Source organism: Schistocerca serialis, chromosome 6 (assembly GCF_023864345.2).
Source record: "Schistocerca serialis cubense isolate TAMUIC-IGC-003099 chromosome 6, iqSchSeri2.2, whole genome shotgun sequence".
Taxonomy (NCBI): domain Eukaryota; kingdom Metazoa; phylum Arthropoda; class Insecta; order Orthoptera; family Acrididae; genus Schistocerca; species Schistocerca serialis.
Window position 1 is genome coordinate 18,920,431 of NC_064643.1, and position 27,732 is coordinate 18,948,162.

The 27,732-nt window shown below is 39.0% G+C and overlaps 1 protein-coding gene across 3 annotated transcripts in view; it reads right to left on the reverse strand.

The window, feature by feature from the left end:
• LOC126483818 (molybdenum cofactor biosynthesis protein 1-like) overlaps positions 1 to 27,732 on the reverse strand; it is a 329,046-nt gene that overhangs the window by 151,643 nt on the left and 149,671 nt on the right. For 2 of the 3 annotated variants that reach the window (XM_050107015.1, XM_050107012.1), the window contains one exon: positions 20,374 to 20,431. The exons of the other annotated variant lie outside the window; for it this stretch is intronic. In XM_050107015.1, the coding sequence (XP_049962972.1) occupies positions 20,376 to 20,431 (56 nt within the window). In that variant the 3' untranslated portion in view covers positions 20,374 to 20,375. The remainder of the gene's footprint in view (positions 1 to 20,373; positions 20,432 to 27,732) is intronic. 3 annotated transcript variants of the gene reach the window in all.

Sequence of the window (27,732 nt, forward strand, 5' to 3'; positions counted from 1 at the left end):
CATATTTGTACATGTTTACTTTCAAGGAACTTTGTTGTGCTGTTCTTTTTTAATAAAAACAAATACAAAGCTCGTGTGGGGTATGTACGTAATTTTAATCAGCATGATGGATACATTTTTGTACATGTTTACTTTCAAGGAACTTTGTTGTGCTGTTCTTTTTTAATAAAAACAAATACGAAGCTCGTGCTTATTCACTCCATTCCTGGCTAATGAAAGTATCTATTGTAATTATCATCTTTCTCATGTTCCCAGTACCTCGGAAACTCTCTGTCAATTGCATTTCTTTTTATTTGGCATTTATGGTGTGGACATCTTGGAATTCACGAGCATCTATTCTGTTATCAGAAACATTACATTCTCTTCAGACCATTCTGCTGCTCAAAGATCTTGAGTTGAAGACAAAAGTTCACTGATGAAACACCAAAATTTAGCTCTTTCTCTCCTGCTCTCACCAATGCAGAGATGATGGAGACTTCGTTTGACAGTTCATCGAAGGACTGATAATGGGCAGAACATGAGTGAACACCTGTGAATGCTAACCAAATGCAACAGAATGGTGTCTGCTTGTGCTCAGCTACTGTTCAGAGCCACAGAGAATTCTTGTTCATTTGTGTCCGCTCCAGTGAAAAATGAGTTTCAGACCTGCAGTCCAGTCTTTTAAGTTTAGCAGGCAGATGGATCAGTCATGTTTTGGGCCAGTATGGTATACAGATGTCTGACACGTATCATTTCTAATGAGGCTATTTGAGGGCTGTGCAATTTGATGACAGGATCCTCGAAACTACTGACCTGTCATATAGTCGACATTTGGATGATCATTGGTTGTGTTTCAAGATGACAATGCACAAGTACACCATGGGATATGAATGATGGAGGAAATCAAAGTCAAAATGAGGGCAGCTCAGTCTGTATTATTGTAAAATATTAGGAGAGAGAGAGTCACGGACATGATATGCGAGTTGAGATGGTAATCACAAAAAGAAATACTTTTTTGCTGTGGCAAGATCTTTTCACAAAATTCCAGTCTCCAACTTCATCCTCCAAATGCAAAAACATTTTAATTTTCATAGCACTCACCTTCATAGGGAAAAATGATCGTTATAATAAAACACAACAAATCAGAGATCACACAAAGCAATTTGAGTGTTACTTTTCCCCACACATTGTTCAAGAGTGGAACGGTAGAGAAACAGTATGAAAGTGGTTTGATAAATCCTCTGTCAGGCACTGATTTGTGAAATGCAGAGTAGTCATATAGATGCAGACATTTCATATCCCATAAGCACGGTGGTTGTGGAGGTCTAGTGGGTAGCGCACTAGACTCCAATCAGGAGGTCCTGGGCTCGATTCCCCATAAAACATAAAAGTGGGGATTTTTCCTTGTTCCAGTGACTGCAGGATCGCCCCAGGTGACACCAACCTGCTATCAGATGACTCCTGGGGATGTTTCCCAGGGGTAAAAGGAAGCTGGGGTGATAGGCCATAACCCTCTCCCTCCTAGTGCCACGGTGAACAAAGGCTGCACCCTACCTGCTGTCAGGACAACAGCCCAGTCACTGCCTGCCATCATAGACCTTACTTTAACTTTTATGTTGTATGCGTCTGAACAATTACTTTAACACAGAACAAATACAGAAATGAACAAGACCAGAATAATTAACATATTCTGTTGGATTTTCAGTTGCGGCTATATCATAAATTAAACAACAACAGAAAGACATCTTCAATCAATTTTCTAAAATTCATGACATAAAAGTATTGTATAAATCATTAAAACTCTACTGTACTCTATCGAAATTGTAATACTCCTGGGTAGATGCCAACGTTAGCATGCAGCTAGAGCCAGTGTTGACATGATTTTTAGGCTGTTGTCCACATCCAACTAGATGAATAGCAGACTGGTATGCACACCCCACATCAGTTACATGATCCTCAAACATTTTGAAAACATTCTCACACTTTCACACACGATAATATTAGATACATACAGATACAGGGTACATACCTTTCACCCTGGTGTGGGTTGGATGGTTGGGGGGGAGGTGGCATGGAAAGGGCATCTGGCCACAATTTACCATTAATACTGCCAAATCCACATTAACATGCTGAGACTGTGATAGCAGGGGATAAAGACTAAGAAAAAGAAAAAGTAAAATGTATCAAAGTTGTGAGGTAAAAGTTTGTGCCCACTGCCAGAAGAAAATTCACTCCAGATTTAATGTTGCAACAGTGCATATGGAGTACATGAAATGATCACATTTACAGATCAATACTGCAAATGCTTCTCAGCTAGCATGTATCGGCCCATGCCAAAACACACACATTAGTATGTGGTGTAGCCCTCACTGGTGACAATGCAGGCACTGACTATAGCATTCAGTCGATAGTACAGATGGCAAAAACTGTCCTGAGATAAATTATGTCACACATGCTCAATCTGTTCAGATAGTTATGTAAGAGTTGTTGGTTGACAAGTTGCACGAGTCACTTCTCATCCCATGTTCCCACATGTGCTCGGTTGGAGACAAACTCGTAGAACATGGTGGCCCGGGAAGTCACTGTTCATCTTTCTGAGAACACTGAGTTTCGTGGGCAGTGTGTGGGTCAACACTGTACTGTTGGAACAGTACATTACCTTCCAGTTGCAAGAATGCAAAAATAACGGGTGTAACATCATTCTGTATGTACCAAGTGCAGAAACACCACAGACGAATGAGAGTTGTAGTTTATCGCCTGGGGTGGGGCCACTGTATCTTGGACGAATGCACTCTACAAGAGAGTGCTCACCAGATTTATGTCATTTGCTGATACGACCATCACTTGTCTGCGAGCGGAATCTGCTTTCATCACTTACAACCATGGCGTGCCATGCCATCCTCAAAGAGATCCTCTGATGGCACCACTCGAACCATGCATGTCAGTGCTGAGGCACGATTGGAAGACGGGATAGATGTGTGCACGTCCGTAACGCAACTGGCAATAACTGCTTCGCAACAGTTTGTGTTGACACATCTGGGCCTCACAAGACCTTTTATCTGTGCTGTGGTAGCCGTACGATCTGCAACTGCTGCCCTTTCAGTACAACAATCCTAGTGAGCATCTGTGCTGTGTGGATGTCCAGAACCTCGACTACGTGTGTGAGAATGTTCACGTGACTACTGATACTAGCAATGTTGCATAACTGACGCAGCACATCCAACTTGTGTGGCAATTCCCCCGAAAGGACCATCCTGCCACTCGGAAGCCCACAATTTGACCCCTTTTTAAACTCACTCGTTGGCTATAAGAATCACGAGTGTGCCTTCCTGGCATGGTTGCCTGCTTGCTTCACATGTCTGCATCACACTGGCTGTGAGCATTTCCTAATAAAGGGTAGACACATATAGCACTCTGATAGCTATGCCATTACACTATCTGTTGGCGGATGACACTGAAACCATTGCCAGTACATCTACTATTCCCAGGTGACATGTGTTGTCATCAGAACAAAATTGACATTGTGTTTCCAGGTGTACAATATAAGCTGTATCAGCAGAAACATGTGACTAAAAAGATGCTAGCCTTACATTATTCTTGCACATTATCATTATCTTTGATGTTAATATGACAAGAAACATGAAAAATGCAATATTGAAAGTGAAGTTCATGGGAGAGATCTATGAACCGTTCAAAGTAAAGACAGGAGTGAGGCATGAGGATGGCCATCACCCACTCTATTTAACTCAGTTTTGGAGAAAATAATCAGGACATGGGACAAAAGAGACAATGGGTGAAGACTGAACTGTCGCCCTCCAAGTGCCGTGCCAAACAAAGACTGCACTCTACGTGTAGTCAGATCATGTCACACACCACACCATGACTTTCGAAATATATATGCACATGTAGATAAAATGTCTGGCCTTTGCTGATGATATAGCCATCATAACAAATAACAGAAAAGAAGACAAAAAAGCTCTACAAACTCTTTATCAAATCTCAATCAAAACGGGACTACAAATCTCAAATGAAAAAAACTTGTACATTGACACAATGTAAAGAGACAGACACCCACTGGTAACAAAGTATGGGAAGATATCACATGAAGAAAGTTTCCAGTGCCTGGAAGAGGTTACACAGAAAATAAGACTGAACTCAACATCCAATGAAAAAAGAATCACAAAACTACATAAGGTATTCAGACTTATATGGAACAATTATAACAAAAGAAGTTTTTCCATCAATGCCAAATTAAGACACTGTAGTACAGTAGTTACCACAGGCCTTGTACACCTCAGAACAACAGCCATGAAGGGAAGAACAAAAATCAAAGAGATGGAAAAACAGAAGGAAAGATCTACAGGCCAGTTCAGAGAGAGGGGATCTGGATAAACATATTGACAAAAGAACTGTACAAATACAAACAGAGGATTAAAAACAGCACCAGGTAAACAAGGACAAGGTTCTAGAGACACATACAAATTATGCACAAAAACAGACTTACCAAGAATATTTTTTATATACACTCCTGGAAATTGAAATAAGAACACCGTGAATTCATTGTCCCAGGAAGGGGAAACTTTATTGACACATTCCTGGGGTCAGATACATCACATGATCACACTGACAGAACCACAGGCACATAGACACAGGCAACAGAGCATGCACAATGTCGGCACTAGTACAGTGTATATCCACCTTTCACAGCAATGCAGGCTGCTATTCTCCCATGGAGACGATCGTAGAGATGCTGGATGTAGTCCTGTGGAACGGCTTGCCATGCCATTTCCACCTGGCGCCTCAGTTGGACCAGCGTTCGTGCTGGACGTGCAGACCGCGTGAGACGACGCTTCATCCAGTCCCAAACATGCTCAATGGGGGACAGATCCGGAGATCTTGCTGGCCAGGGTAGTTGACTTACACCTTCTAGAGCACGTTGGGTGGCACGGGATACATGCGGACGTGCATTGTCCTGTTGGAACAGCAAGTTCCCTTGCCGGTCTAGGAATGGTAGAACGATGGGTTCGATGACGGTTTGGATGTACCGTGCACTATTCAGGGTCCCCTCGACGATCACCAGTGGTGTACGGCCAGTGTAGGAGATCGCTCCCCACACCATGATGCCGGGTGTTGGCCCTGTGTGCCTCGGTCGTATGCAGTCCTGATTGTGGCGCTCACCTGCACGGCGCCAAACACGCATACGACCATCATTGGCACCAAGGCAGAAGCGACTCTCATCGCTGAAGACGACATGTCTCCATTCGTCCCTCCATTCACGCCTGTCGCGACACCACTGGAGGCGGGCTGCACGATGTTGGGGCGTGAGCGGAAGACGGCCTAACGGTGTGCGGGACCGTAGCCCAGCTTCATGGAGACGGTTGCGAATGGTCCTCGCCGATACCCCAGGAGCAACAGTGTCCCTAATTTGCTGGGAAGTGGCGGTGCGGTCCCCTACGGCACTGCGTAGGATCCTACGGTCTTGGCGTGCATCCGTGCGTCGCTGCGGTCCGGTCCCAGGTCGACGGGCACGTGCACCTTCCGCCGACCACTGGCGACAACATCGATGTATTGTGGAGACCTCACGCCCCACGTGTTGAGCAATTCGGCGGTACGTCCACCCGGCCTCCCGCATGCCCACTATACGCCCTCGCTCAAAGTCCGTCAACTGCACATACGGTTCACGTCCACGCTGTCGCGGCATGCTACCAGTGTTAAAGACTGCGATGGAGCTCCGTATGCCACGGCAAACTGGCTGACACTGACGGTGGCGGTGCACAAATGCTGCGCAGCTAGCGCCATTCGACGGCCAACACCGCGGTTCCTGGTGTGTCCGCTGTGCCGTGCGTGTGATCATTGCTTGTACAGCCCTCTCGCAGTGTCCGGAGCAAGTATGGTGGGTCTGACACACCGGTGTCAATGTGTTCTTTTTTCCATTTCCAGGAGTGTAGTTATGACTAATAAAGTGAAAACCAACTGGGTATAGGAAACCATGGAGGACCTCAAGAAACAAAACATCTCCACAGAAGACATCACAGACAGGAAAAAATACAGAGTAAAAAACTGGAAAACAGAAATTTCAGCAGATATTGAAAGAGAAGAAAATGGGGAAGAACGGTACAGAAGAGAGGAAGAGGAATCACAATGAATATATGAGAAGTTTTTGAAAGACAAATGAAATAGACAGAAAAAAAGCCTTGAAAATTGATGGTGCTCTCCTTAAGGGGGTATTAATTAACAATAATTCAATATAATAATAATAATAATAATAATAATAATAACAATAACAATAATAAGAAGAACTAAAAGTAAAATATAGACAAAGACTAACAGAAATACTGAAAACAGAATTGACAGCAAGAAACAAGACAAAAGCTATAAATACTTATGCCATACCAATATTGACCTACTCATTTGGAGTAGTGAAATGGAGTAACACAGACCTAGAAGCACTCAATACACTTACACGATCACAATGCCACAAATATAGAATACATCACATACATTCAGCAACAGAAAGATTCACATTAAGCAGAAAGAAAGCAGGAAGGGGATTTATCGACAGAAAAAAACTACATTATGGACAGTTAGACAATTTAAGAAAATTCTTTCTAGAATGAGCAGAAACTAGCAAAATACACAAAGCAATCACTCATATAAATACATCGGCTACACCACTGTAACTTCATAAACACTTCTACAACCCTTTAGATCACATAACATCAACAGATATGAAGAAAGTAAATTGGAAAAAGAAAACACTTCATGGCAAGCACCCGTATCATCTAACACAGCCACACATCGATCAAGACGCATCCAACACATGGTTAAGAAAAGGCAATATATACAGTGAGACAGAAGGATTCATGATTGCAATACAGGATCAAACAATAAACACCAGGTATTACAGCAAGCATATTATTAAAGATCCCAATACCACAACGGATAAATGCAGACTTTGTAAACAACAAATAGAAACAGTAGATCACATCACAAGCAGATGTACAATACTAGCAAATACAGAATACCCCAGAAGACATGACAATGTCGCAAAAATAATACATCAACAGCTTGCCTTACAACATAAACTTTTAAAACAACATGTTCCTACATACAAGTATACACCACAAAATGTACTGGAGAATGATGAATACAAATTATACTGGAACAGAACCATTATAACAGATAAAACAACGGCACATAACAAACCTGACATCATACTCACCAATAAAAAGAAGAAATTAACACAACTAATCGAAATATCCATACCCAATACAACAAATATACAAAAGAAAATAGGAGAAAAAATTGAAAAATACACCCAACTGGCTGAGGAAGTCAAAGACATGTGGCATCAGGATAAAGTTGACATTATACCAATTATACTATCAACTACAGGAGTCATACCACACAATATCCACCAGTACATCAATGCAATACAGCTACATCCAAACATATATATACAACTACAGAAATCAGTAATTATTGATACATGTTCAATTACCCGAAAGTTCCTAAATGCAATATAACACATACCATACAGTTGAAAGGAAGTGACGCTTTATCAAGGTCCACGTCACTTTCCATTTTTAACCAGACTTAACGTCTGAGGAAGTAAAGAATAACAATAATAATAATGACACTGTCTCTGTCTCAAGAAATTGATCTTCGAAGATCAGCTGAAGTTATCTCCCATGTCTTACTCTGCCTCTGTCCATGTGAATAACAGTAAAATTTAGGCTTATTTGGGAAAACAGCATCAAAGAAATTGTTTATTACAAATGGAACAACAGTATTATAGATTGCACATGACAAAGATTTATTGTCACAAATTGATGTTATCACCACTCTTGATAAATCCTGTTAATACAGTACAATAAAAATAACAACACCCGATAAATCTCTGTACACACGCCACATTACCACAAGCGAAAACTACATGGAGTGGAAACAGGGAGATACTACGATGCAAAATTGTTTCCATCTTATGACCTTTTTGTTGTTGCTGTGGTAGTCTGAAGATTGGATTGCTGCAGCTCTCAATACTAATCTATCCTGTGCAAGCCTCATCACCTCCACCTCTACATATCTATTACAACACCCACCCGTTTAAACCTGCTAGTTGTCGTGAAGTCTTGATCTATTTCTACAGTTTTTATACCCCTTCCCTTCCAACACACACACACACACACACACACACACACACACACACACACACACACACTAGCCACCAAGGAAGAGCCTACAGCTTTGATTCAACCCCCTCCCCCCCCCCCCCCCCCCCCCCAGTCGTACCCTCATACCTCCCTAACTATGCTTTGTTCGATACTCCATCTTCCACAATCGCAACGAATTCCTCCATCCTCCATGAGATATATACATCCTAAGCACCAATCCTGTAAAACTGCTGTCAACCTTTCTGCCACAACTCTTAGCCCTGCAGACGTCTTGGTACTTTCTAAAGGCCTCACCTTTAGCCCAAAACCTAAATTCAAGTGTGCTGGACTTGTAAAGGACCTTCTTTCCTTACCTAATCTCTGCAGCTGAAATTTCTTCAATGTGCGTTATGGAGGTATGAGGGTATGACTGGAAGAGGCGGGGGGGGGGGGGGGGGGGGGGTTGAATCAAAGCTGTAGGCTCTTCCTTGGTGGCTAGTGTGTGTGTGTTGGAAGGGAAGGGGTATAAAAACTGTTGAAATAGATCAAGACTATGCTCCAGACTGAATGCGGAAAGGCATAATCAGTCTTAAATGATGATGATGATGCATCCCACTAATAACAGCCAACAAAAACCTCACATAGAACCTTGCTTAAAACAGTTCCAGCCTCCCTCCCACCCTGAACCTCCCATTCCAGCCAGTCATCTCTTGGTTATCTTTCAGGAATTCATCACTTCTAACCCGGCCTTACTTTCCTTTCCTAAATCCTCCCTAGTGAGACCAACATCACTCCTATCTAACACACAGCTACCCATATCCTTAAAATCAATCCGTGCTTTATCATCTTTCCTACAGATAAAAGCTTCATCACAGTGTTCATGAATCATAGTGACTATGTGGCTGAGAGTCTTCACCAACTTTCTAACACCTCTGCATACAAACCTTACAACCATGATCACATCCGTGAAATCCAACAAGACTCCAGCAGCTCTCCAAGACCTTAAGTCCATCCCATAACCTGACTCCTGGATCTATCTCCCTCCTCACACCACTCCTTCCTTTTTACCTATTCGCCAACCCAACTACACAGGTCTCTCCACTTGCCCAACTGTGGCTGGGTACAATCCTCCCACTGAAGATCACATGCAAACCATTGTCTGTAACCTCCCATCCTACAGTGAAGACAATGCTTACTTCCTTCACCGCCTTTCTGCAGTTCCTGTTTTGCTACCACATGACTCCTTGCTGGTTACTATGGATGCAACATCATTTTACAACATCCCCCATGCCCATGGCCTCACTTTCCAAACATCCTCCTGATACCAAACCCACCACCTCTTTCCAAATCCCCTTCCCCAAACACATCCTGACTCACAATTATTTCACTTTCGAAGACCAAGTCACAGGGTGAAATGCCTAAAGCTCGCACCACAAGTATGAAGTGCTATTGATTTGCGGCTTTGACTGAATGGATTGGTAGACAGGGACTCATTACTGTTACCCAATCAACAGATTGTAAAAATCCTTTCTTGTGCAGATGTACACTTTTTAAATGAAACTGTGCTTACTGACATTAACAAACTAAAAATATGGTAAATCAGAATGTCAGTGGGGTTTGTTGCAGGATTCTAGTACAGGTTGTCAATGAGATACAGTATTTTTAAAAGTTTCCACACCAATACTAGTTTGTGCCACTCAATCTGGGTAGTTGCTAGGTATGATGTTGTTTGCTTACAGTGTGTTTGTGTGTGTGTGTTGGTAGTTGCTAGGTATGATGTTGTTTGCTTACAGTGTGTTTGTGTGTGTGGGTAGTTGCTAGGCAACCTCTTCAACCAGTTATGTGGAAGTCATAGCCTAACTCTTAGCAACATAATAGATGAAACAAGTAGTTGATCCACATGTTACCTCTTGCACAATCGCATGTGGAAATGGCATTAATCAGGCAAGTGTCCTATGCATTCTCCATTGATATAGGTGTATCCCTTTCTATAAAGAGCTGCATGGAATTGATCAAGAGAATTGTGTTAACTTCCATACATGGGCATTAAGACAGGATACTCCAGATGTATCATGTATCTTGTTTAGCGGTGAAGGAAATTTTAACAATCGTGGCCTGGTAAAGTGCTGAAATAAGCACAATTGGTCTGTTAACAATTGTCTTTGGCTGTGGCAGGTGGAATCTCAGCATCCTTGGAGTGTAAACGTGTGGTGTGAGGCAGTGAACCATCAGCTCATAGGCCCGTTTTTCTTAGAAAGAACACTGAATGCGCACAAGTATCACAGCCTCCTAACAAATCATCTTCCACGGATGCTAGAAGAGATTCCTCTGCAGACTAGGAGCAACTTGTGGTACCAATACGATGGCTGTACAACCCACAGTGCACGAAGTACAACATGGCTTCACAAACTGTTTACAAATCATTAGATTGGATGCAGAGGACCTGTATCTCGGTTGATCCACTCGCCAAATTTCATGCCTGGAGACTTTTTTTCTATGGGGAAAGCTGAAAGACTGTCTACAAGGGCATACCAACTACATCTGATGATATGCAATGATGTATTACTGCAGCCTGTCAGATTGTCCCTGCTGAAATACTGGTATGTGTGCAGCAGTCTTTCCATACCAGAATGGGAGCATATACTGGTGCTGCCAGTGGTCATTTTGAACACAGCCTGTGATGGTCAATTGTCTCATTACTGGTCACAATCCACATAACTAGTGTATGGACTTGGACTGTTCTTTGGTTTGTGCTACCGCAGCTAATGTACAAGTGTTGGTGTGGGAACTTTACAGCTAATGTACAAGTGTTGGCGTGGGACCTTTTCAAAATATGATATCTCATGAATGGCTCACACTAGACTCCTGCAACAAACACCGCTGATAGACTAATTTACCCTACTTTTAGTTAATACCGATAGGCATAGTTTCATTTAAAAAAGTTTATGTTTGCACAAAAAATGCACTTTCTAATATCACTACAACCTGTTGGTTGGTTACTAGCATAAGCCCCCAACTACCAATCCATTCTGTGAAAACCACACATCAATAGCACTTTCCATTTCTGCAATGTTTGTGGTGCAGGTTTTAAGTGATTATCCCTGTATAAACAAATCTGTAGTACTGCCATGGGTACTCGCATGGTGCCATCCTATACCAGCTTTTATATTGGCCATCAGGAGAAGTCCTTCCTATCCTGTCAACACCTAAAACCCATTGTCTGATTCAGAGTAATTGAGACATTTTCATGATCTGGACTCATGGTATAGACTGCTTCTTCCATAACCTAAAAACCTACTCCCAAATCATCTTAACCTGATTATTCTCATCTCAATGCGCCATATCACTAGACATCGATATCCATAAATACATGTCAAGTGGACCAACCACCAACAGTACCTCCCTCCACTTTGACAGCCGTCACCCATTCCATGTCAAAAAGGCTCTTACATGCAGCCTTGTCACACGTGGACTCACTATCCCCAGTGGAAAGCAGGAGTTGTCTAAATATGGCAATAGCACTACCAGAGCCACAGTATCCTATCCGTCTCATTCATAAATAGATCTCCCGTGCCATCTCCTCATTTCACACCTGTAACCCTGCTAACCAGACAATGGTCAGCACTCATCTAATCACCCAGGCCTTGAAAAGCTCAACCACATCCTTCACTGGGGCTTTGGCTATCTCAGATGGGGTATACTGTACTCAAGATACTACCCTATTCCTGCAAAGTAATGTTCCACTGCCCACACAATCTAGAGAACATCCTTGTCCGCCCCTAATCCTGTGAGTGACCCAGGTGCAAGACCTGTCCCACAGATCCACCCACCACCTCCTACAGCAGTCCAGTCGCAGGAATCTCCCACCATATAAAAGGCACGATCATGTGCAAAAGCAACCTGTTAAAAATCAGCTATGCTGCAATTACCATACAATTTTCCATGTAGGGATGACAAGTAACCAACTGTTCACTCGCAGTAATGTCCAGCACCAAACTGTGGCAAACCACAGACTTGACATTGCAGTTGCCAAGAGGCTGTACACCACTTCAACAACTGCTTCACTAGACATACCATTTGGATATTCCCTTCCAGTGCAAGTTTCTCTGACCTACGCAGGTGGAAATTGTCTCTCCAGCACATCTAGTGCCATCCACCTGACCTAAACCTCTGCTAATTTGTTTCCCACTGTATCACTTCACCTTTTCCCTTCTCTCTTCTGTACCCACCAATCTTTTCCCATTCAGACAATGTACTGTCTTCTCCAATCACTCTGCCCCCCCCCCCTCCCCCCCACCCCCCCACCCCACCCCGTGCAGCTACTGTGGGTGTGTACATTTGGGTGTTTGTGTGGTTTCCAAACTAAACCATGTGCATTTTAGATATGTTAGATCCATATACTTTACCTGAAACTAATTCTCTGAGGTACTGAGACTACTGCTTCCTGGCTCTATTTTCAGCTAACACAGAAGTATTGTCTACAAACAAAAGTGTATGGGACAGGATATTTACCAGTGAATCATTCACACGGGACACCAAAAAGACTGTTGTGTGGCATGTAGACAACCCCCGAGATGGTCCACCAAGGCAGTGTGACTGCAGGAGCATACAGCAAAAACTCTACACAAAAGATGGTCCAGCACTTCTCAGAGCTTACAGTCAAAAATTATCAGGCAAGGTGTCCATATTATGCAAATTAACGTAGGATTAACAAGTGACAAATGCAGTTACCAAAGCAAATTAGATGATGAGCATGCCGTCAGTATTATAGCTCTATAGGAAATGCATTTAGGTGATAATTCAGAAGCTACATGCAAGATTACGCAATATAAAGCAATATCAATACTCTTCTCAATTGTTAGGTGCTACCACAATAAATGAAAAAAGAAACAGCTCTTGGATTATGCTGGCTTAAGCTGTCAGAAAATTAGTGATGTAGAAGTAATTAGAATAAAACTCAAAGGCCTGGTTATTACATCAGTCCACAAATCACCTAACGGAAAGTGTCTGACACTAGTCTTACACACAGCAACTAGACAGCACGTATATGTTTAAGATTTTAATTCCAAAACACAACCCGGAGATACATAAATAGAGACAAAAATAGAGAACCATTGTTCGAATGGATCAACACACAAGAAATTATCTAAGTTTGATGCCAAGGAATTTAAAACGTTTTGGGCAGGCAGATGGAAACTGATACAAAACCTTACCCATCCATCTTTTCCACTGATGAGAACAAATTACCACTGAATCACTCAATAGTAGTACTGAAACATTTTTCAAGGAGTGTACATTGGCTCACAAAAGTTATCATTGGTGCTGAAATATCAGTTACAAAATACATTGATAAACCCACATGGAAATTTGAAAAAGCTAACTCGATACAATACACCCAGGAAGTGGCGTCGAGTATGCAAGCAGTAGTAAATCGTGCCGTAGAAAATCGTATTACATTTAGTTTAAAGTGCATAGTCTGCCAAAACAGTATTCATAGCGGTATTTGTTTGTGCTCTTTTTCACATATATGGATCCATCTATCGTGTATGAACAACAGAAAAGTGATAAATCCGAATTGTGTATGTGGCTTTGTTAAGTGCAGTGGTCGAAAAAGTGCAGTCAAGATATATAATGCTGGTACTGAAGAACTCATCTCTGATGTGCTGAAAGAAGAACTCGCAATAGCTAAAAAATATATGAATGACATCGAATCGTTAATTAATTCTTTGAATGTCGATTTTAATCCTTTTGTGAAAAATGTACAAAGTGAAAACTACAACACTCTCAAAGAAACCGTTACTGAAATTCAAAGTGCTCCAATATCTGCTATAGTTACGAAAAACTCGTTTGCGCCCATTGCACAAGAGAAACACCGACAAATGAAATTATTGAGAGAAGACGAGACAAAACCAAAAGTTTATATCTTTGCAGACAGCCATGGACGAGATTTAGCCACTATTCTTACGAATATGCAATCTAAATTTTCCGTTACTGCCACAGTAAAACCCGGGGCTCCTTTCCAGCAAATAATTAAAGATTTAAGCCCTCAACCAAACGATGTTTGTGTAATTATTGCTGGAGCTAACGATGTTTATAAAAATGAGTCGAAAAATGCAATCACAGCATTGCGAAATGCACTGGAAAGAATCTCGCCAAGAAAAACAATCATCGTTAGCATCCCATATAGACATGACCTAATAAACAGTTCATGTGTAAATAATGAAATCAAATTCACAAACAAAATGTTTCAAATGGTATGCAAAGCATTCAAGGACGTGAAGTTTTTGGACAGTAATTCCAAAGAGAGAAACCATTTTACTCGGCATGGAATGCACAGGAACTGGCTAGGAAAACGTGTACTCGCTAAAGCATTATTAGCAGAAACATTCAAACTATTTGAAAACACCACTCCTCCAATCATTCTAAAAGCACCTGTGCCCATTGAAACTGTACCATTGGAAGAAATACATACAGTGTCGTCAAAATACTCCTTCAAACCTAATGGAACAGCTGAAGGGAAGACTTCATATGCAGCAGCACCTGCATGTGAATCAACACAAACAGGTCTTTTATACAAAAGCAAGACAGCACCAGCAGTTACAACTCAAGTGGGAAACGTTAGTCCACCGCCAACTTGTGAAGCAGCAGCATTTAAGGAGGAAGAACAGTCATCAATAGCAGAAACAGCAACACCAACCCCCACAGGATCAAGTGTACAAGCCGACAGTGTAGAAACCTCACCAACAGGAGATCCACCCTCTATGGCAAAAAGGAGCACAGTAGTGACTGCAGCTGCTCCACATAGGATGTGCCTGAGATCAAGAAAGTCCTCAGCTGCAAATGGGGATTTTTTATGGTACTGGGGCAGAAGGGGGAAGGTTCCAATCAGAATGTAAGTAATGTAGTTAATAACAACAAATGTGGGTGTTACCAGCACAACAGCTCCCTCTTCCCTGCAGAAAACTGTTCCTGTAATACTGGTATGTCAAAAGTAATAAAACTCAGTCCTAGCAATGTTAACACCACAACTAATCATGTAATTAAAAATGAGCTCAAAATTTTTCACCAAAATATTCAAAGCCTGCTCTGTAAGTTAGACCAATTTATTGTAAATATTGATGAACCAACAGGCGCAAATTGTGCTCATATTCTCTGTCTGACAGAACACCATATCACTTTTGGCATTGAAATGCTCAATATACCAAATTATGGTTTAGCTACCTCATTTTGTAGAAAGCATATGTGCAAAGGTGGGGCAGTTATTTATGTGAAAAACAGCCTGTCCTTTGATACAATAGATGTAGAGAAATATTGTGTAGAGAAAGACTTTGAGGCATGTGTCACAGAAATAGTAGAAGGTAACAAGAAACTGGTAATCGTAGCAGTATACAGGGCTCCATCTGGTAATTTTAAAGTATTCATGAAACAATTAGATTCTGTGCTATTGTATCTCACAAGAAAAAATAGGGACATTATAGTGACTGGAGATTTTAATATAGATTTCCTAGGAAGCTCATCTTCTAAGACAGAGTTTGCAAACTTAATGCATACCTACAACCTTGTCTCCACTGTCAGTTTTCCCACAAGAACTACTGCCACTTCCAGCACTCTAATAGACAATATCTTTGTAGATATGAGTAAAACTAATCACATCAAAGTTGAAAAAGTCATAAATGGACTCTCTGATCATGATGGGCAAATACTCACAATTGACAACTTTAATACAAATCAGAACAAAGCTAGTGCACAGTGGAAAACCATTAGAAACATGAATGAGGAAAATATCCAAAAATTCAAATTATGCATTCGGGAGACTGACTGGAGGTATGTTTATCTTGCAAATGATGTTAATACAAAATATAATTTATTTACTGATGAATTATCAGATATATTTGAAAATGTCTTTCCAAAAAAGGTCTGTAGACTACAGAACAGGCAATCAAGCAAAAAACCATGGCTCACCAAGGGCATAAAAATATCATGCCAGAGAAAAAGGGAACTGTATATAATATCTAGACAATCCAATAATCCCCTGCAGATGAAATATTATAGGACATACTGCAAAATCTTAACTAAAGTCATTAAAAAATCTAAAAGTATGTGCATGCAATCTAAAATTAACTGTTCAAACAATAAAATCAGAACAATTTGGAATGTAATAAAGAGGGAAACAGGTACTTCACCATCTGACAATGAAAAATCTGCTGTCCTAAAAATTAACGATTTGGAAATAACTGATAGTAAACAGATAGCAGACACATTTAACAACCACTTTCTAAGTGTCACCTCTCAAATAGGTTCAGTGGTGACCTAAGAGAAGCTTTAGATATTCTGAAACTTAACCTCCCACAATGTTTTAATGATATAAATGTAACACCCATAACTGTTAATGAAATAAAAAAAATAATTCACTCATTGAAAAGTAAAGGATCTTCAGGTATAGATAACATCTCTAATAAACTGTTGAAAGCCTGCAGTAATGATGTAAGTGTAGTACTTGCTCACATTTGCAACATGTCTCTTTATGAGGGAGTTGTTCCAGAGAGAATGAAATATGCCACTGTGAGACCTCTTTTCAAGTCTGGCGATGCTACAGATGTAAAAAATTATCGTCCTGTCTCTCTCTTAACAACATTCTCAAAGGTTCTTGAAAAGGCAGTGTATAACAGGATTGTGGCACATCTTGATAAACTTAATATTATTAACCACAGACAGTTTGGTTTTCAAAAAGGGGTTTCCACAGAGTGTGCCATATATTCACTCACAAATGATGTCTTGGAGTCTATTAATAGTACGAAGTCACCAGTTAGTGTCTTCTGTGATATTTCCAAGGCCTTTGATTGTGTAAACCACAAGATACTCTTGGAGAAGGTCTATCATTACGGAATCAAAGGGCCTATAGGTAACTGGCTAAAATCATATCTTCAAGACAGGAAACAAAAGGTGGTTCTACATGGCTGCAACAAAGGATCTCCTAATCTAGTGGATTCTGAATGGGGCAAAATTCAGCATGGAGTTCCCCAGGGATCTGTCCTTGGACCCTTGCTGTTTTTAATATATGTTAATGATTTACCCCTGTCCATTAGTAAAAATTGTGAATTCACAATGTTTGCTGATGATACAAGCATTGTCGTTGATGGTCAGTCTACTGCTGATATGGAGACTGATGTTAATGATATACTCAGAGAAGTTACAGCTTGGTTTTCAATTAATTCTCTTTCAGTTAATATTAAAAAAACTATTTTTATACAGTTCCACATAAAAATAAAACTCTAGAAAGTATAGTAATTGCTCATGACAACCAGGAACTAGAACAGGTGCAATCCACTAAATTCCTGGGGGTTCACATTGACAGTAGGCTCAACTGGGAACAGCAAGTGTCCCTTACTCTAAAAAGGCTTTCATCAGCAACTTTTGCTCTAAGAATAATTACTCATTTTGGGGACATCAACATTTTAAAATCGTCTTACTTTGGGTACTTTCACTCATTAATGAGTTACGGAATAATATTCTGGGGTAATTCACCAGCCTCAAAAAAAATCTTAAATGCTCAGAAGAGAGCAGTCAGAATCATGTGTGGGGTTCCTCCACGAACCTCATGTAGAAAACTTTTTATACAGTTAGGTATTCTGACGACAACATGTCAGTACATATACTCTCTGATGAATGCAGTTAATAAAGACTATGCTCAGTATGAAACAAATTGTTCATACTATAACTACAGTACTAGAGGTAAAGATGATCTACATGTTGAACTAAAAAATTTAACACTTGTACAGAAGGGAGTAAAGTATGCGGCTATAAAGACTTTTAATGCATTGCCTAATTATATTAAATGTACAATAGAAAATGAAACGCTGTTCAAAGGTATGTTAAAAAAATACCTGCTCGACCATCCACTGTACTCGTTAGATGAATTCTTTTCCAGAAGTAATGCCCTCCCTTAATAATAGATGTATTTAGTCTCTTAGTTATTAGATGGATGATACAATATTATGTTAATGTTATAGTGTTAATGTTATAGTTATAATGTTATGTTGAGAATTGCTATACTAGTTTAATGACAGCTTGTAATATCTATATCATTGAATTATATTACTATTCTGTAGCATTAATTGTATTTGTACAATTGTATTGACATGTTCCACATCCAGGCGAATCACTCGCATGTACGGATCTATGGAATACGCATATCAAATAAAAAATAAAAACAACCCGCACTGGACACCTCAAAAGGCAGAACATTGGGAATTATTGTAGATGTAGCTAAATGGAATATCTGAAGGGAGGTAACAAAATAATGTGTACTAGGATGGGACAAACCTGCCCAAGTCCTCTACAAAGGATACCAAGGGTCTAAATAATGTTTTGATAACATTTTGTATTTAAAAATATTTGTGTGTATAAATTGTTCATGTTGATGTAAATTTGACAATTTAAGAAATGGTCATGCTTAGGAACAATGTAAGAAATAGGTGTTATGTAAAAGCCAGTGTGCTTTTGTTTGAAACGAAAATAGCTGTGGGGAGTGGAAAAGGTGCGAAAGGCGAATTGGCGTGCTACCTTGAGCAAGTGTGGGAAGTAAGTCACACAGTCTGTAGGCAGCAGTGATTGAGGTAACTCCTTTGTGGAGCAGAAGCTTTGCCTGCAAATTTTCATAAAAATGCCTTGGTTGAAGACTGCAAACAGCTTACAGCATAGCTGCGAGTTGTTGAGCTACTGTATGTAAAACTGAATGAAGCCAAGAAGAGAAATTGAGCCCATACAGCAAGAAACTTGCAGGCCATAGTGTGGGTAGTGTAGCCGTCATAACTGTTCGCCAAACCCAAGCCTATAGCCACCAGATAAGATTTTTTTCTATTTTTACCTTTGTACAGTATGAACCATTAATTTAAACTGTGATTTAATAATCATTCTTGAAATTTACGGAAACTGGCTCACCCTGTCATTTCATCCTAATCATACATCTGTATAGGGTTCCTTCCTGGTGTTTGATTGATCCGAGTGTCCTGTTTTACAGACTTATGAAGTGCCAAGTTAATATAAAGAGGAACCATTTAAATTGCTTTAGTGTAAATAATAAAAATGTTTTCTTAACTATTGCAAAGTGTTATAGTTTGCTTACATAAAATTCAATCAGAGTGAAGTGCCAAGTTAATATACAGAGGCACCATTTAAATTGCTTTAGTGTAAATAATAAAAATGTTTTCTTAACTATTGCAAAGTGTTATAGTTTGCTTACATAAAATTCAATCAGAGTGAAGCCAAGTTACTAGAACCTGTTAGATGGCTATACAGAATTAGTTCAAAGAATAATAGCTTTTGAAAGTAAATTCCACCAAGAAAGAGGTTTTCTTTAAGTGAAATGTTCAGTTAAAAAGTGTGTGCTTTAGTGTCTAAGTATTTAAGTTTCTTGATTATGGAAAGTGCTTTTCTAAAGGTTGTTCCCCCCATCCCCGGCTAATTTTTTTTACCTTCCTTGAAGTTATCTACTGGGCTTTTTCTTTTTTTAAATCATAATGTATAAAGATGTAGCCCAAAATTGTTTAAGTGGGGTAATTTATTCGAGGAGCCAAACTAAACAGTAGCAAGAAAGTAGGCAAAATTCACATTTCTGCTTCTCCAATACTTCACTATTTCATTGCCAGGATAGGTTGGTGACCATTAAGTACATGTTTTAAACCACTAAATGAACTTGGAAATGAGTTGTCCTAGCTTCAGTATATTATTATTCATACTGTGTTTCTATCTAGCCACTGGGTAAGATCTTAGGAAAAGAAGTGAATAGTCCAATTTACTTATCCATTAGACGCAACACACGGTAAATCCTGTAAGAAGGATAACTCTATTGATTATCTTTTCCTATAAACAGGACTATCCGTCCACAGTGTATTTTATTTGGAAACTAAACTAAATTTTAGTAAGAGGGTTATACGTGGCAACATAGAGACAGGGTTTCTGTTATTTACATAAAAGCATACTAATATCATAATGGTAGTGTTACAAGGTCCTATTAATGTGTGGTCATCACATTTGTTAAATGTCTCACCACATTCCTATTGAAACTATTTACTCTTCTTGTAAATAACACCTATGACAAATTTATACAAATGTCCACTAAGACTTTGCTCGTCAACTTTCATTTAGGTAACAGCGATCTTTTAGATGTATTTAAATCAGTACTGTTAAGAAATACTGACTAGCTTTATTTTCAAGAATCTCAAGTTTAAGTTATACATACTGTTATCCTCCAATAAGAATCATTGGCCGATTCTTCATCTTTGACAGGTTCAGTATGCCTGCAATGCAAAACATTACCTTTTGTATTAACACATGAAATCCAATTTTTAAATTTAATAAATGCTTATACAAACATAAAGTTTCTTCAAAAAATGTATTTCTGACAACTTCCTGTCACAGATAATTTTCACTGAATGTTTCAACCCAGTTATATTGCTGATGAGAAGCAAATGTTGATCTTTTCCCTCTCTTCCTTCACCATCTCCTGTTTTGTTCGCCTTGATATATTTCTACCAAAAAGACTACCCCAATGGATCCACTGCTTATATTTAACACACAGTAAATTCAGTGCAAATATTTCCTTAACACAGGATGTGCATTGACGAGCTTGAATTAATCAGAAAAATATAAACAGATACTAACCATTCCACAGCTCTTACAAAATACTTGCATTAAGTAATCATCAAAGCTACTTTTTCTACAGCAAGAGGACTAACAGTCAAAATGGTGCTACATGCTACAGGCAGTGCAATACAATTTATTTTACTCATTGCTACAGCAATAAATGTACTTATAAAAATATTCAGACTTAGACTATAATCAAATACAGAGAGAGAAAATATTCTAACTAAAGAGATATAGCAGCCATAGGCAGAAACAAATAAAAAAACTGATACTAATCTTAGCTTTGAGGACCAAAAGTTTCTTCATCTGGAAAATGTAAAAAGAGAAATGAGACTGTTCAAGAAATAAGGATGATAATTTAGGATCTTGAGTCATGGAAGATGGATGGTTAAATGAATGAAAAAACTAGACTGGACATGATGAAATTCAGATGCGAAAGAGCAGCAGATGATGTAATTTTAAATGCTGAGAAATAAGATCTCTTCAAGAGGAGCCACCAAAAGGTCAAATAAGTGAAGAACAAGCTGAAAATACCGGTAAATGGGTTAAAATGGCGGCAAATAGATAAACGAAACAGAAAGATAGTGCTGAAGAACAGGCAACCAAACAACAACAACAACAACAACAATAACAATAACAGCACATTGTAGCAATATATAATAGCAGTCCCACAACATCTGGAGGACGATTTTCCACTAACAGAACAATAAATTCATGAAGCCATCAAATCATTCCAAAACTTCAAAGCAACAAATGAAGACTCCACTACAGCAAAATTATTGAAATAGTCAGAACACACAAATGATCTACAACTGCTGTTTGAGAACATTTGGAAAGCTGAAGAGATTATTGAAAGCATTAATCCACAGCTATGAAAAAAAGGGGACACACAAAATGTCAACAATTGCAGAGATGCCTGACTTCTGCCAGTGGTATACAAAATATTATCAAAAATTCTCTGGACAGAGTTGTAGAAACTTTAGACAAATAACTGGGAGAATCTCAAGGAGCTCTAGAAAGGGAAGACCCTGCACAGAACAGATGTTTATTAGAAAATTGATAATTCTCCACAGACTGTTAATCACCAAACCAATAATAGTATCACGTATTGGTTTCAAGAAAGCATTTGATTTGGTAGGCAGAGAAATTATGGGTAAAATCATCAAAGAATTTTGTGTTAAAGCAAACATAATCCTCAAAACACTAGCAAATAGGGTGACTGAAGCTAAATTTATGGGAGAAGTATCTCAACCATTTGAAATAAAAACTGGTGTTAGACAAGGGGACAGTTTATCACCTTTACTGTAACACTACATTCTAGAAAAAATAGGAAGTTATTGGAATTTGGAGAAAAAAAAATCACAAAATTGAACCAATAGTTTTAGGACGAAAAACAAATGGAATTAAGGTAAACTGCCTGGCTTCTGCAGATGATTCTGATATACTTTCAAAAAATCTGACAGACAGTTATTAAAAGAAATCTTTTGGAAGAAATAGCATAGAGAGCTGGTCCCAAAATTTCAGCCGAAAAAACAACATTGATGACAATTTCAAACAATGCATCAACATTCTTAGAAAAACAAAAATGTAAAATAGCATTAGTAAGTAAATTTAAATATATTGGACAAACTGTACAACAAAATGGACTAGAAGAATTAACAGTAGATGTAAGAGTCAGCAAACTGGAGAGAGCAAATCGTTTGACAAAGGATATTTACAACAAGAAATGTACAACTAAAAAAAACAAATTTAAACACTATCCCACAGTGGTATGACCAGGATGTTTACATGGATGAGGATGCCTAATGATGAACTATAAGCTGGACAGAACAGAGGTTCCACAAAGGAGCATTATTAGAAAATAATGGTTGCAATACAAGCTACAGATGGCTGGAAAATGAGAAGTAATGAGGAGATATACAAAAATTTTGAGAAAATATCAGAAGTAATGGCTAAAAGAAGATTAATCTTTTTTTAGAGACCTCTACTGAATGAGTAGTTCTGGAAGAAGGAATCAATGATAGCATGGATTACAGAAATAAGAAAGAAACAACATCAAACAATCAGAAATAATAGAAAGAAACCTTTTTACAGATAACATACTGAATGTAAAAGGATCATACCTCTCCAAGATCAAAATTAATTTCATCCCTCTCAATAAGACTGTGAAAACTGGAAATAAATTTCATAAATATGATACTGCGAAGCTCAAAATCAATCAAAACGTAATGGAACAATGCCACCAGTAACTGACAGTTGAATCCCATATAAATGTGCAGACATTGCCTCCATGATCCAACAAGCAGCTAATACTACAATCCTGACAGCTAAAAAGAGGAATCATACATGGTGGAATGAGGTTTGTGGTGAGGTGGTGGCCCAAACAGCAAGTGCATGGAAATAGTGGAACTCTACCAGGAGACCTGATGATTTTGATGTATTCCATGAAGTTCAAAAATATGCAGCCAGAACTCTACTGCATGAGAAACAGCAGTTAGAACAGATCGATCAGCGTTTCCAGATAAACAATGTCAGAGACTTCTATCAGACGTTCAAATCGAATTTGAAAGGATACCAAGCCCCTAGTTTTTGTTTTAGAGACGAAAATGGAAAGCTCAGTGTTGTGTACATAGTTCCGCGTATTCAGCGCGTACACAAATTTCCCACTAGAGTGCGCCCCGCTAAGCACAACAGCGCAGGCGCAGCACTCGTCCATCTCCCCACTACGAGATGGCGCTGCCATAGAGACGGACCAAATTCTGCTTCCGCCGATCCGCGTATTAATATGTAACGCAGCCAATGAGATTGCTGCTAACATAGAACACTTTCTCCTCGCGCATCACACTCACGCAGTGATACATGAACGTGCGAGGTATTATAACGGGTGTAAAGACCTTCGATCAGTCAGTCTGCATTTGTCTGCACCAGTCTGCATTAGTCTGTACCAGTCTGCATTAGTCTGTACCAGTCTGTACGAGTTCTACAATTGTCTGTGCCAGTCCATAGTCAAGATCCAGTCTGCGCCTAATAAGATTACCATATTCCTGTACATAGCCATGAAGATAAATGTATAGACACTTTTGTCAAGTATCCGAGATATATGTAAGAATAAGATTAACGTACCAATACCAAAGGAACTTCAGATTGTCAATTGTAAATAGCATCCAGAACCAAGTTAAATAATTTTTATATTTGTTATTATTTTAATAAATGTGTGTGAAAATTAATCAAGTTCTATTTAAAGTTGGTCACCATCAATCTGCTACTCTAAGTGTGCAAGTGGCATTTCTATCGTCTGACCTAATGGCAGAAGATAAACATGCCATGATAAGACCACGAGACATATTGCTGACACTCGCTTACTTCGTTAGAGCAACAAGTCAAATAATCTGATGGTGTGTGTACTGAAGGTCTTACAGTACGCACACCACACTCAGCCTGACCAACAAAGAGAACTGCAAGATAATGTCTCGTTACTTTGAAAACCTACTTAATTGTGATGAACCGAAAGAAAGATTCCCTGTATGTGCCCCAATCCACAAACTACCCCTCATCTCCATCTAGTAAAGAGGAGACCAAAGAGATCATCAACAACTTTAAGAATAATAAGGCAGCTGGAGAGGATTCAATAGTGGTGGAACTACTGAAGCTGGCAAATAATGAAACTCTAGATATACTAGTCCAACTTTTTGAGGAGATCTGGAGAGCTGGGATGATACCAACTGAATGGCAGTCAGCTTTAATCCATCGTATACACAAAAAAGGTGATAAATAGAATGTCAATAACTATAAGGGTACCTCATTAGTATCTGTTCCATATAAGATTCTCTCCAAAGTGATACAGAATAGAATAGAAGATCATTGTAACCAACTGATTGGGGACTATCAAGCTGGTTTCCGAAAGGGCGATTCTTGCGCAGAACAGATCTTTAACTTGAAGAACATGATCAGGTACAAAAAAAATTGGAAAAATAACTATGTGGTCATATTTGTTGATTTTCAGAAAGTATATGACTCCATCGACTGACAGGCAGTAATGAATATTTTGGAAAAGTTTGGGGTGGATAATACATCAAGAAAGCTGATCAAACAAACTCTTACTAACACAGTGTCAAAAATTAAATTTATGGGTGAGGTATCTGAACCTTTTCAATTGTGTCTTGGAAAAGGTCATTCAAGAGTGGAGAAAGTTATTAGCCCAAGGAGAAACAAATGAAGAGTGGTTCAGACTTGGTCCTAAGAACAAAGGGGTGTGCATTGGCTGCTTAGATTTTGCGGCTGACCTAGCCATTTTTGCTAACAACATAGAGTCAGCAGTCAACAAGATAAATAGGCTGTCAGAAATTGCTGAAAAAAGTTAGACTCCAGATCTCTATTCAAAAGACAAAACATATGACGAACATCTGTGATGGACCTGAATGGATGATAACCAACCTGGGAAAAAATTGGATGAGTTAAGAATTTCAGGTATCTCGGTGAAGTCATCCACCTGGAGAATGGATTAAAAGAAGAAGCAATTGTCGGGATGAGGAAGTTAGACCAAGCATACCAACTGACAAAGAATACTTATAACAAAAAGTCTATGAGTATATGGGCCAAGTTCCAACATTATAAAACCTGAGGGCTTATAAGCATCCAAATCTTTGACCACGAATAGACAAGGTAAGCTGAGCGGCTGGAAAAGCGTGAGTGTAGGATATTAAGGAAAATCCTAAGGTAATAGATGGGTCGATGGACAATGGCGAATGAGAGCAAATGAGGACTCGTGCAGCAAGACAGAACCTATCACAGCATCCATTACGAAGAAATGATTGTTATTTTATGGTATCTCATGAAAATGGATGGTGATCGACTAACAAAAAGAATATGGAGTTTCATCCCATCTAAGAAAACGAGGCCGAGATGGTTCAAAGAATGTGAAAAAGATCTTAAGCAGATTGGTATCTCAGAGAGAAATTCCTGAAAGGAACAAATTTAGAAGATTGGTGACCAACTACCAAGGTTTTAACATGGCATCAACATCCGAAAGACAGTGAGGACCATTATCTGAAGAGCATAAAAAGGCACTTCTTGCAGGGGCTCAGAAGATACTGGCAGGAAGTCAAAGCTGGAGCAAGAACAAGACCTGGACACTAGAGTGAAGTCGGTTGTTACCACGCAGTCCGTAGAGACTCACCTCAATAAAAAAAATAAGTAAATAAAAATAAAAGGCTTTCAATGCAGAAGAAATAGGGGATTGAGAACAACACGAATAGAATAAAGGGGGAAAAACATGAGGAGGAGATGGACGAGTACTGGAAAAACAGGAGACGACAAGGGAAGAAGAAGAAGTGAAGTTATTACATGATGAGAGATGGTGATTGGATTTGATTTGATTCAGTTTTCATTACATACACCAAAAAAATGAGATGATTCTCGAGGGTGTGGAACATGTCAGAATGTATAACACAAAACATTTTAATATAATGAATACTACCCTGATCATTTGTCATGAGATTGTCAAAATAGGTGAATACAATACAATAAACTGGAAAAGCTAATATTTACAGAATTAATACGCTGTCAGAATGAAACATTGTTATGCACTATTAATAAATTTATCATACACAAAATACCTAATTTTGACTGTTGCAACCAAGTGCTGTCAAAACTTATATCTAACATATTTTTACTTAAGCTGGCCTAACAGTCTCTGTTAGGATATTCATCTATAGAGTAGAAGGCATTGCCTATCAAAAAGTCATTCAAACTTTGTTTAAACTGTGCTTTATCTGAAACCAAGTTTTTAATGGTTGCTGGTAATTTATTGAAAATGTGTGTTCCTGAATATTGGACCCCCTTTTGGACCAACATAAGTGATTTTAGGTCTTTATGTAGATTTTTCTTATTCCTAGTATTGATAATATGTATTGAGCTACTTGTTGGAAATATAGATATATAACTTGCAACAAATTTCATTAAGGAGTAAGTATACTGAGAAGCAATGGTTGGAATTCAAAGTTCCTCGAATAGGTTCTACACGATGTTCTTCAAAGACTGGTCCCAGATACTCCATTGCACCATTCACCGAACCTGATAACCCCGAGCCGTCAGTAACAAAAATTAAGTCTTGCTTAAGAGATTTACAACACTACATGCACTTGTTACCAAAGTCTCATTTACTTTTAGAGCTATCTGTTCCACTTCCTTTTTGGCCCCACTTCTCTCTGTCTTCACTATATCTGAAACAGTTCTTATTTTGTTGCCCGATACAATTATCATTTTCTCTTAATAAAGCTACTTCGATTTCTGGATTACTTAATTCAATATTTTGCAGTATTCTTTGTAATGCATTACAATTCTAATATCAGAAACGTTCCTAGATAGTAGATACAGTCTCCTTTTTGCCCCACATGATATCTTTATTCCTTGTATAATCCATGGTTTATCTTTTGACTTCTGTGTGATCTGAGTTACCTTTAGGGGAAAACAATTTTCAAAAGAGGAGGTAACTTTATTAATAAATGCTTTGCATTTTCCATTTGAGTCAGGTAAACATCTCTCCAGTTCATGTCTTTGAGCAATTTCCTGAATTCCTCAATTTCTGGCTTATTTATTATCCTCCTGTACTCAGATTCAATATTTTTTTATCCTGACAAGTTTCAACATTTAACACAAGATGCTGCACGTCGTGATCAGATAGTCCATTTACTATTGGTTTTGTGATATGACATCTTTCCCCTAGATTTGTTCATAAAGATATTATCAATAGCAGTCTCAGAGCATTTACATATCCTAGCTGCAAAGTTCACAATAGGAACTAAATTGAATGATAATGTTAAAGACACCAGCAACCACTATTTCCCCTTCTTTTGTTTTCTACACAAGCTATTCCTTTCGCTTTGTGAAATGAAGCACTGCCTAGTTCCAAAACACAGGACTACTATGACAAGGTGAAATGTTCTCAGAGTGCTAC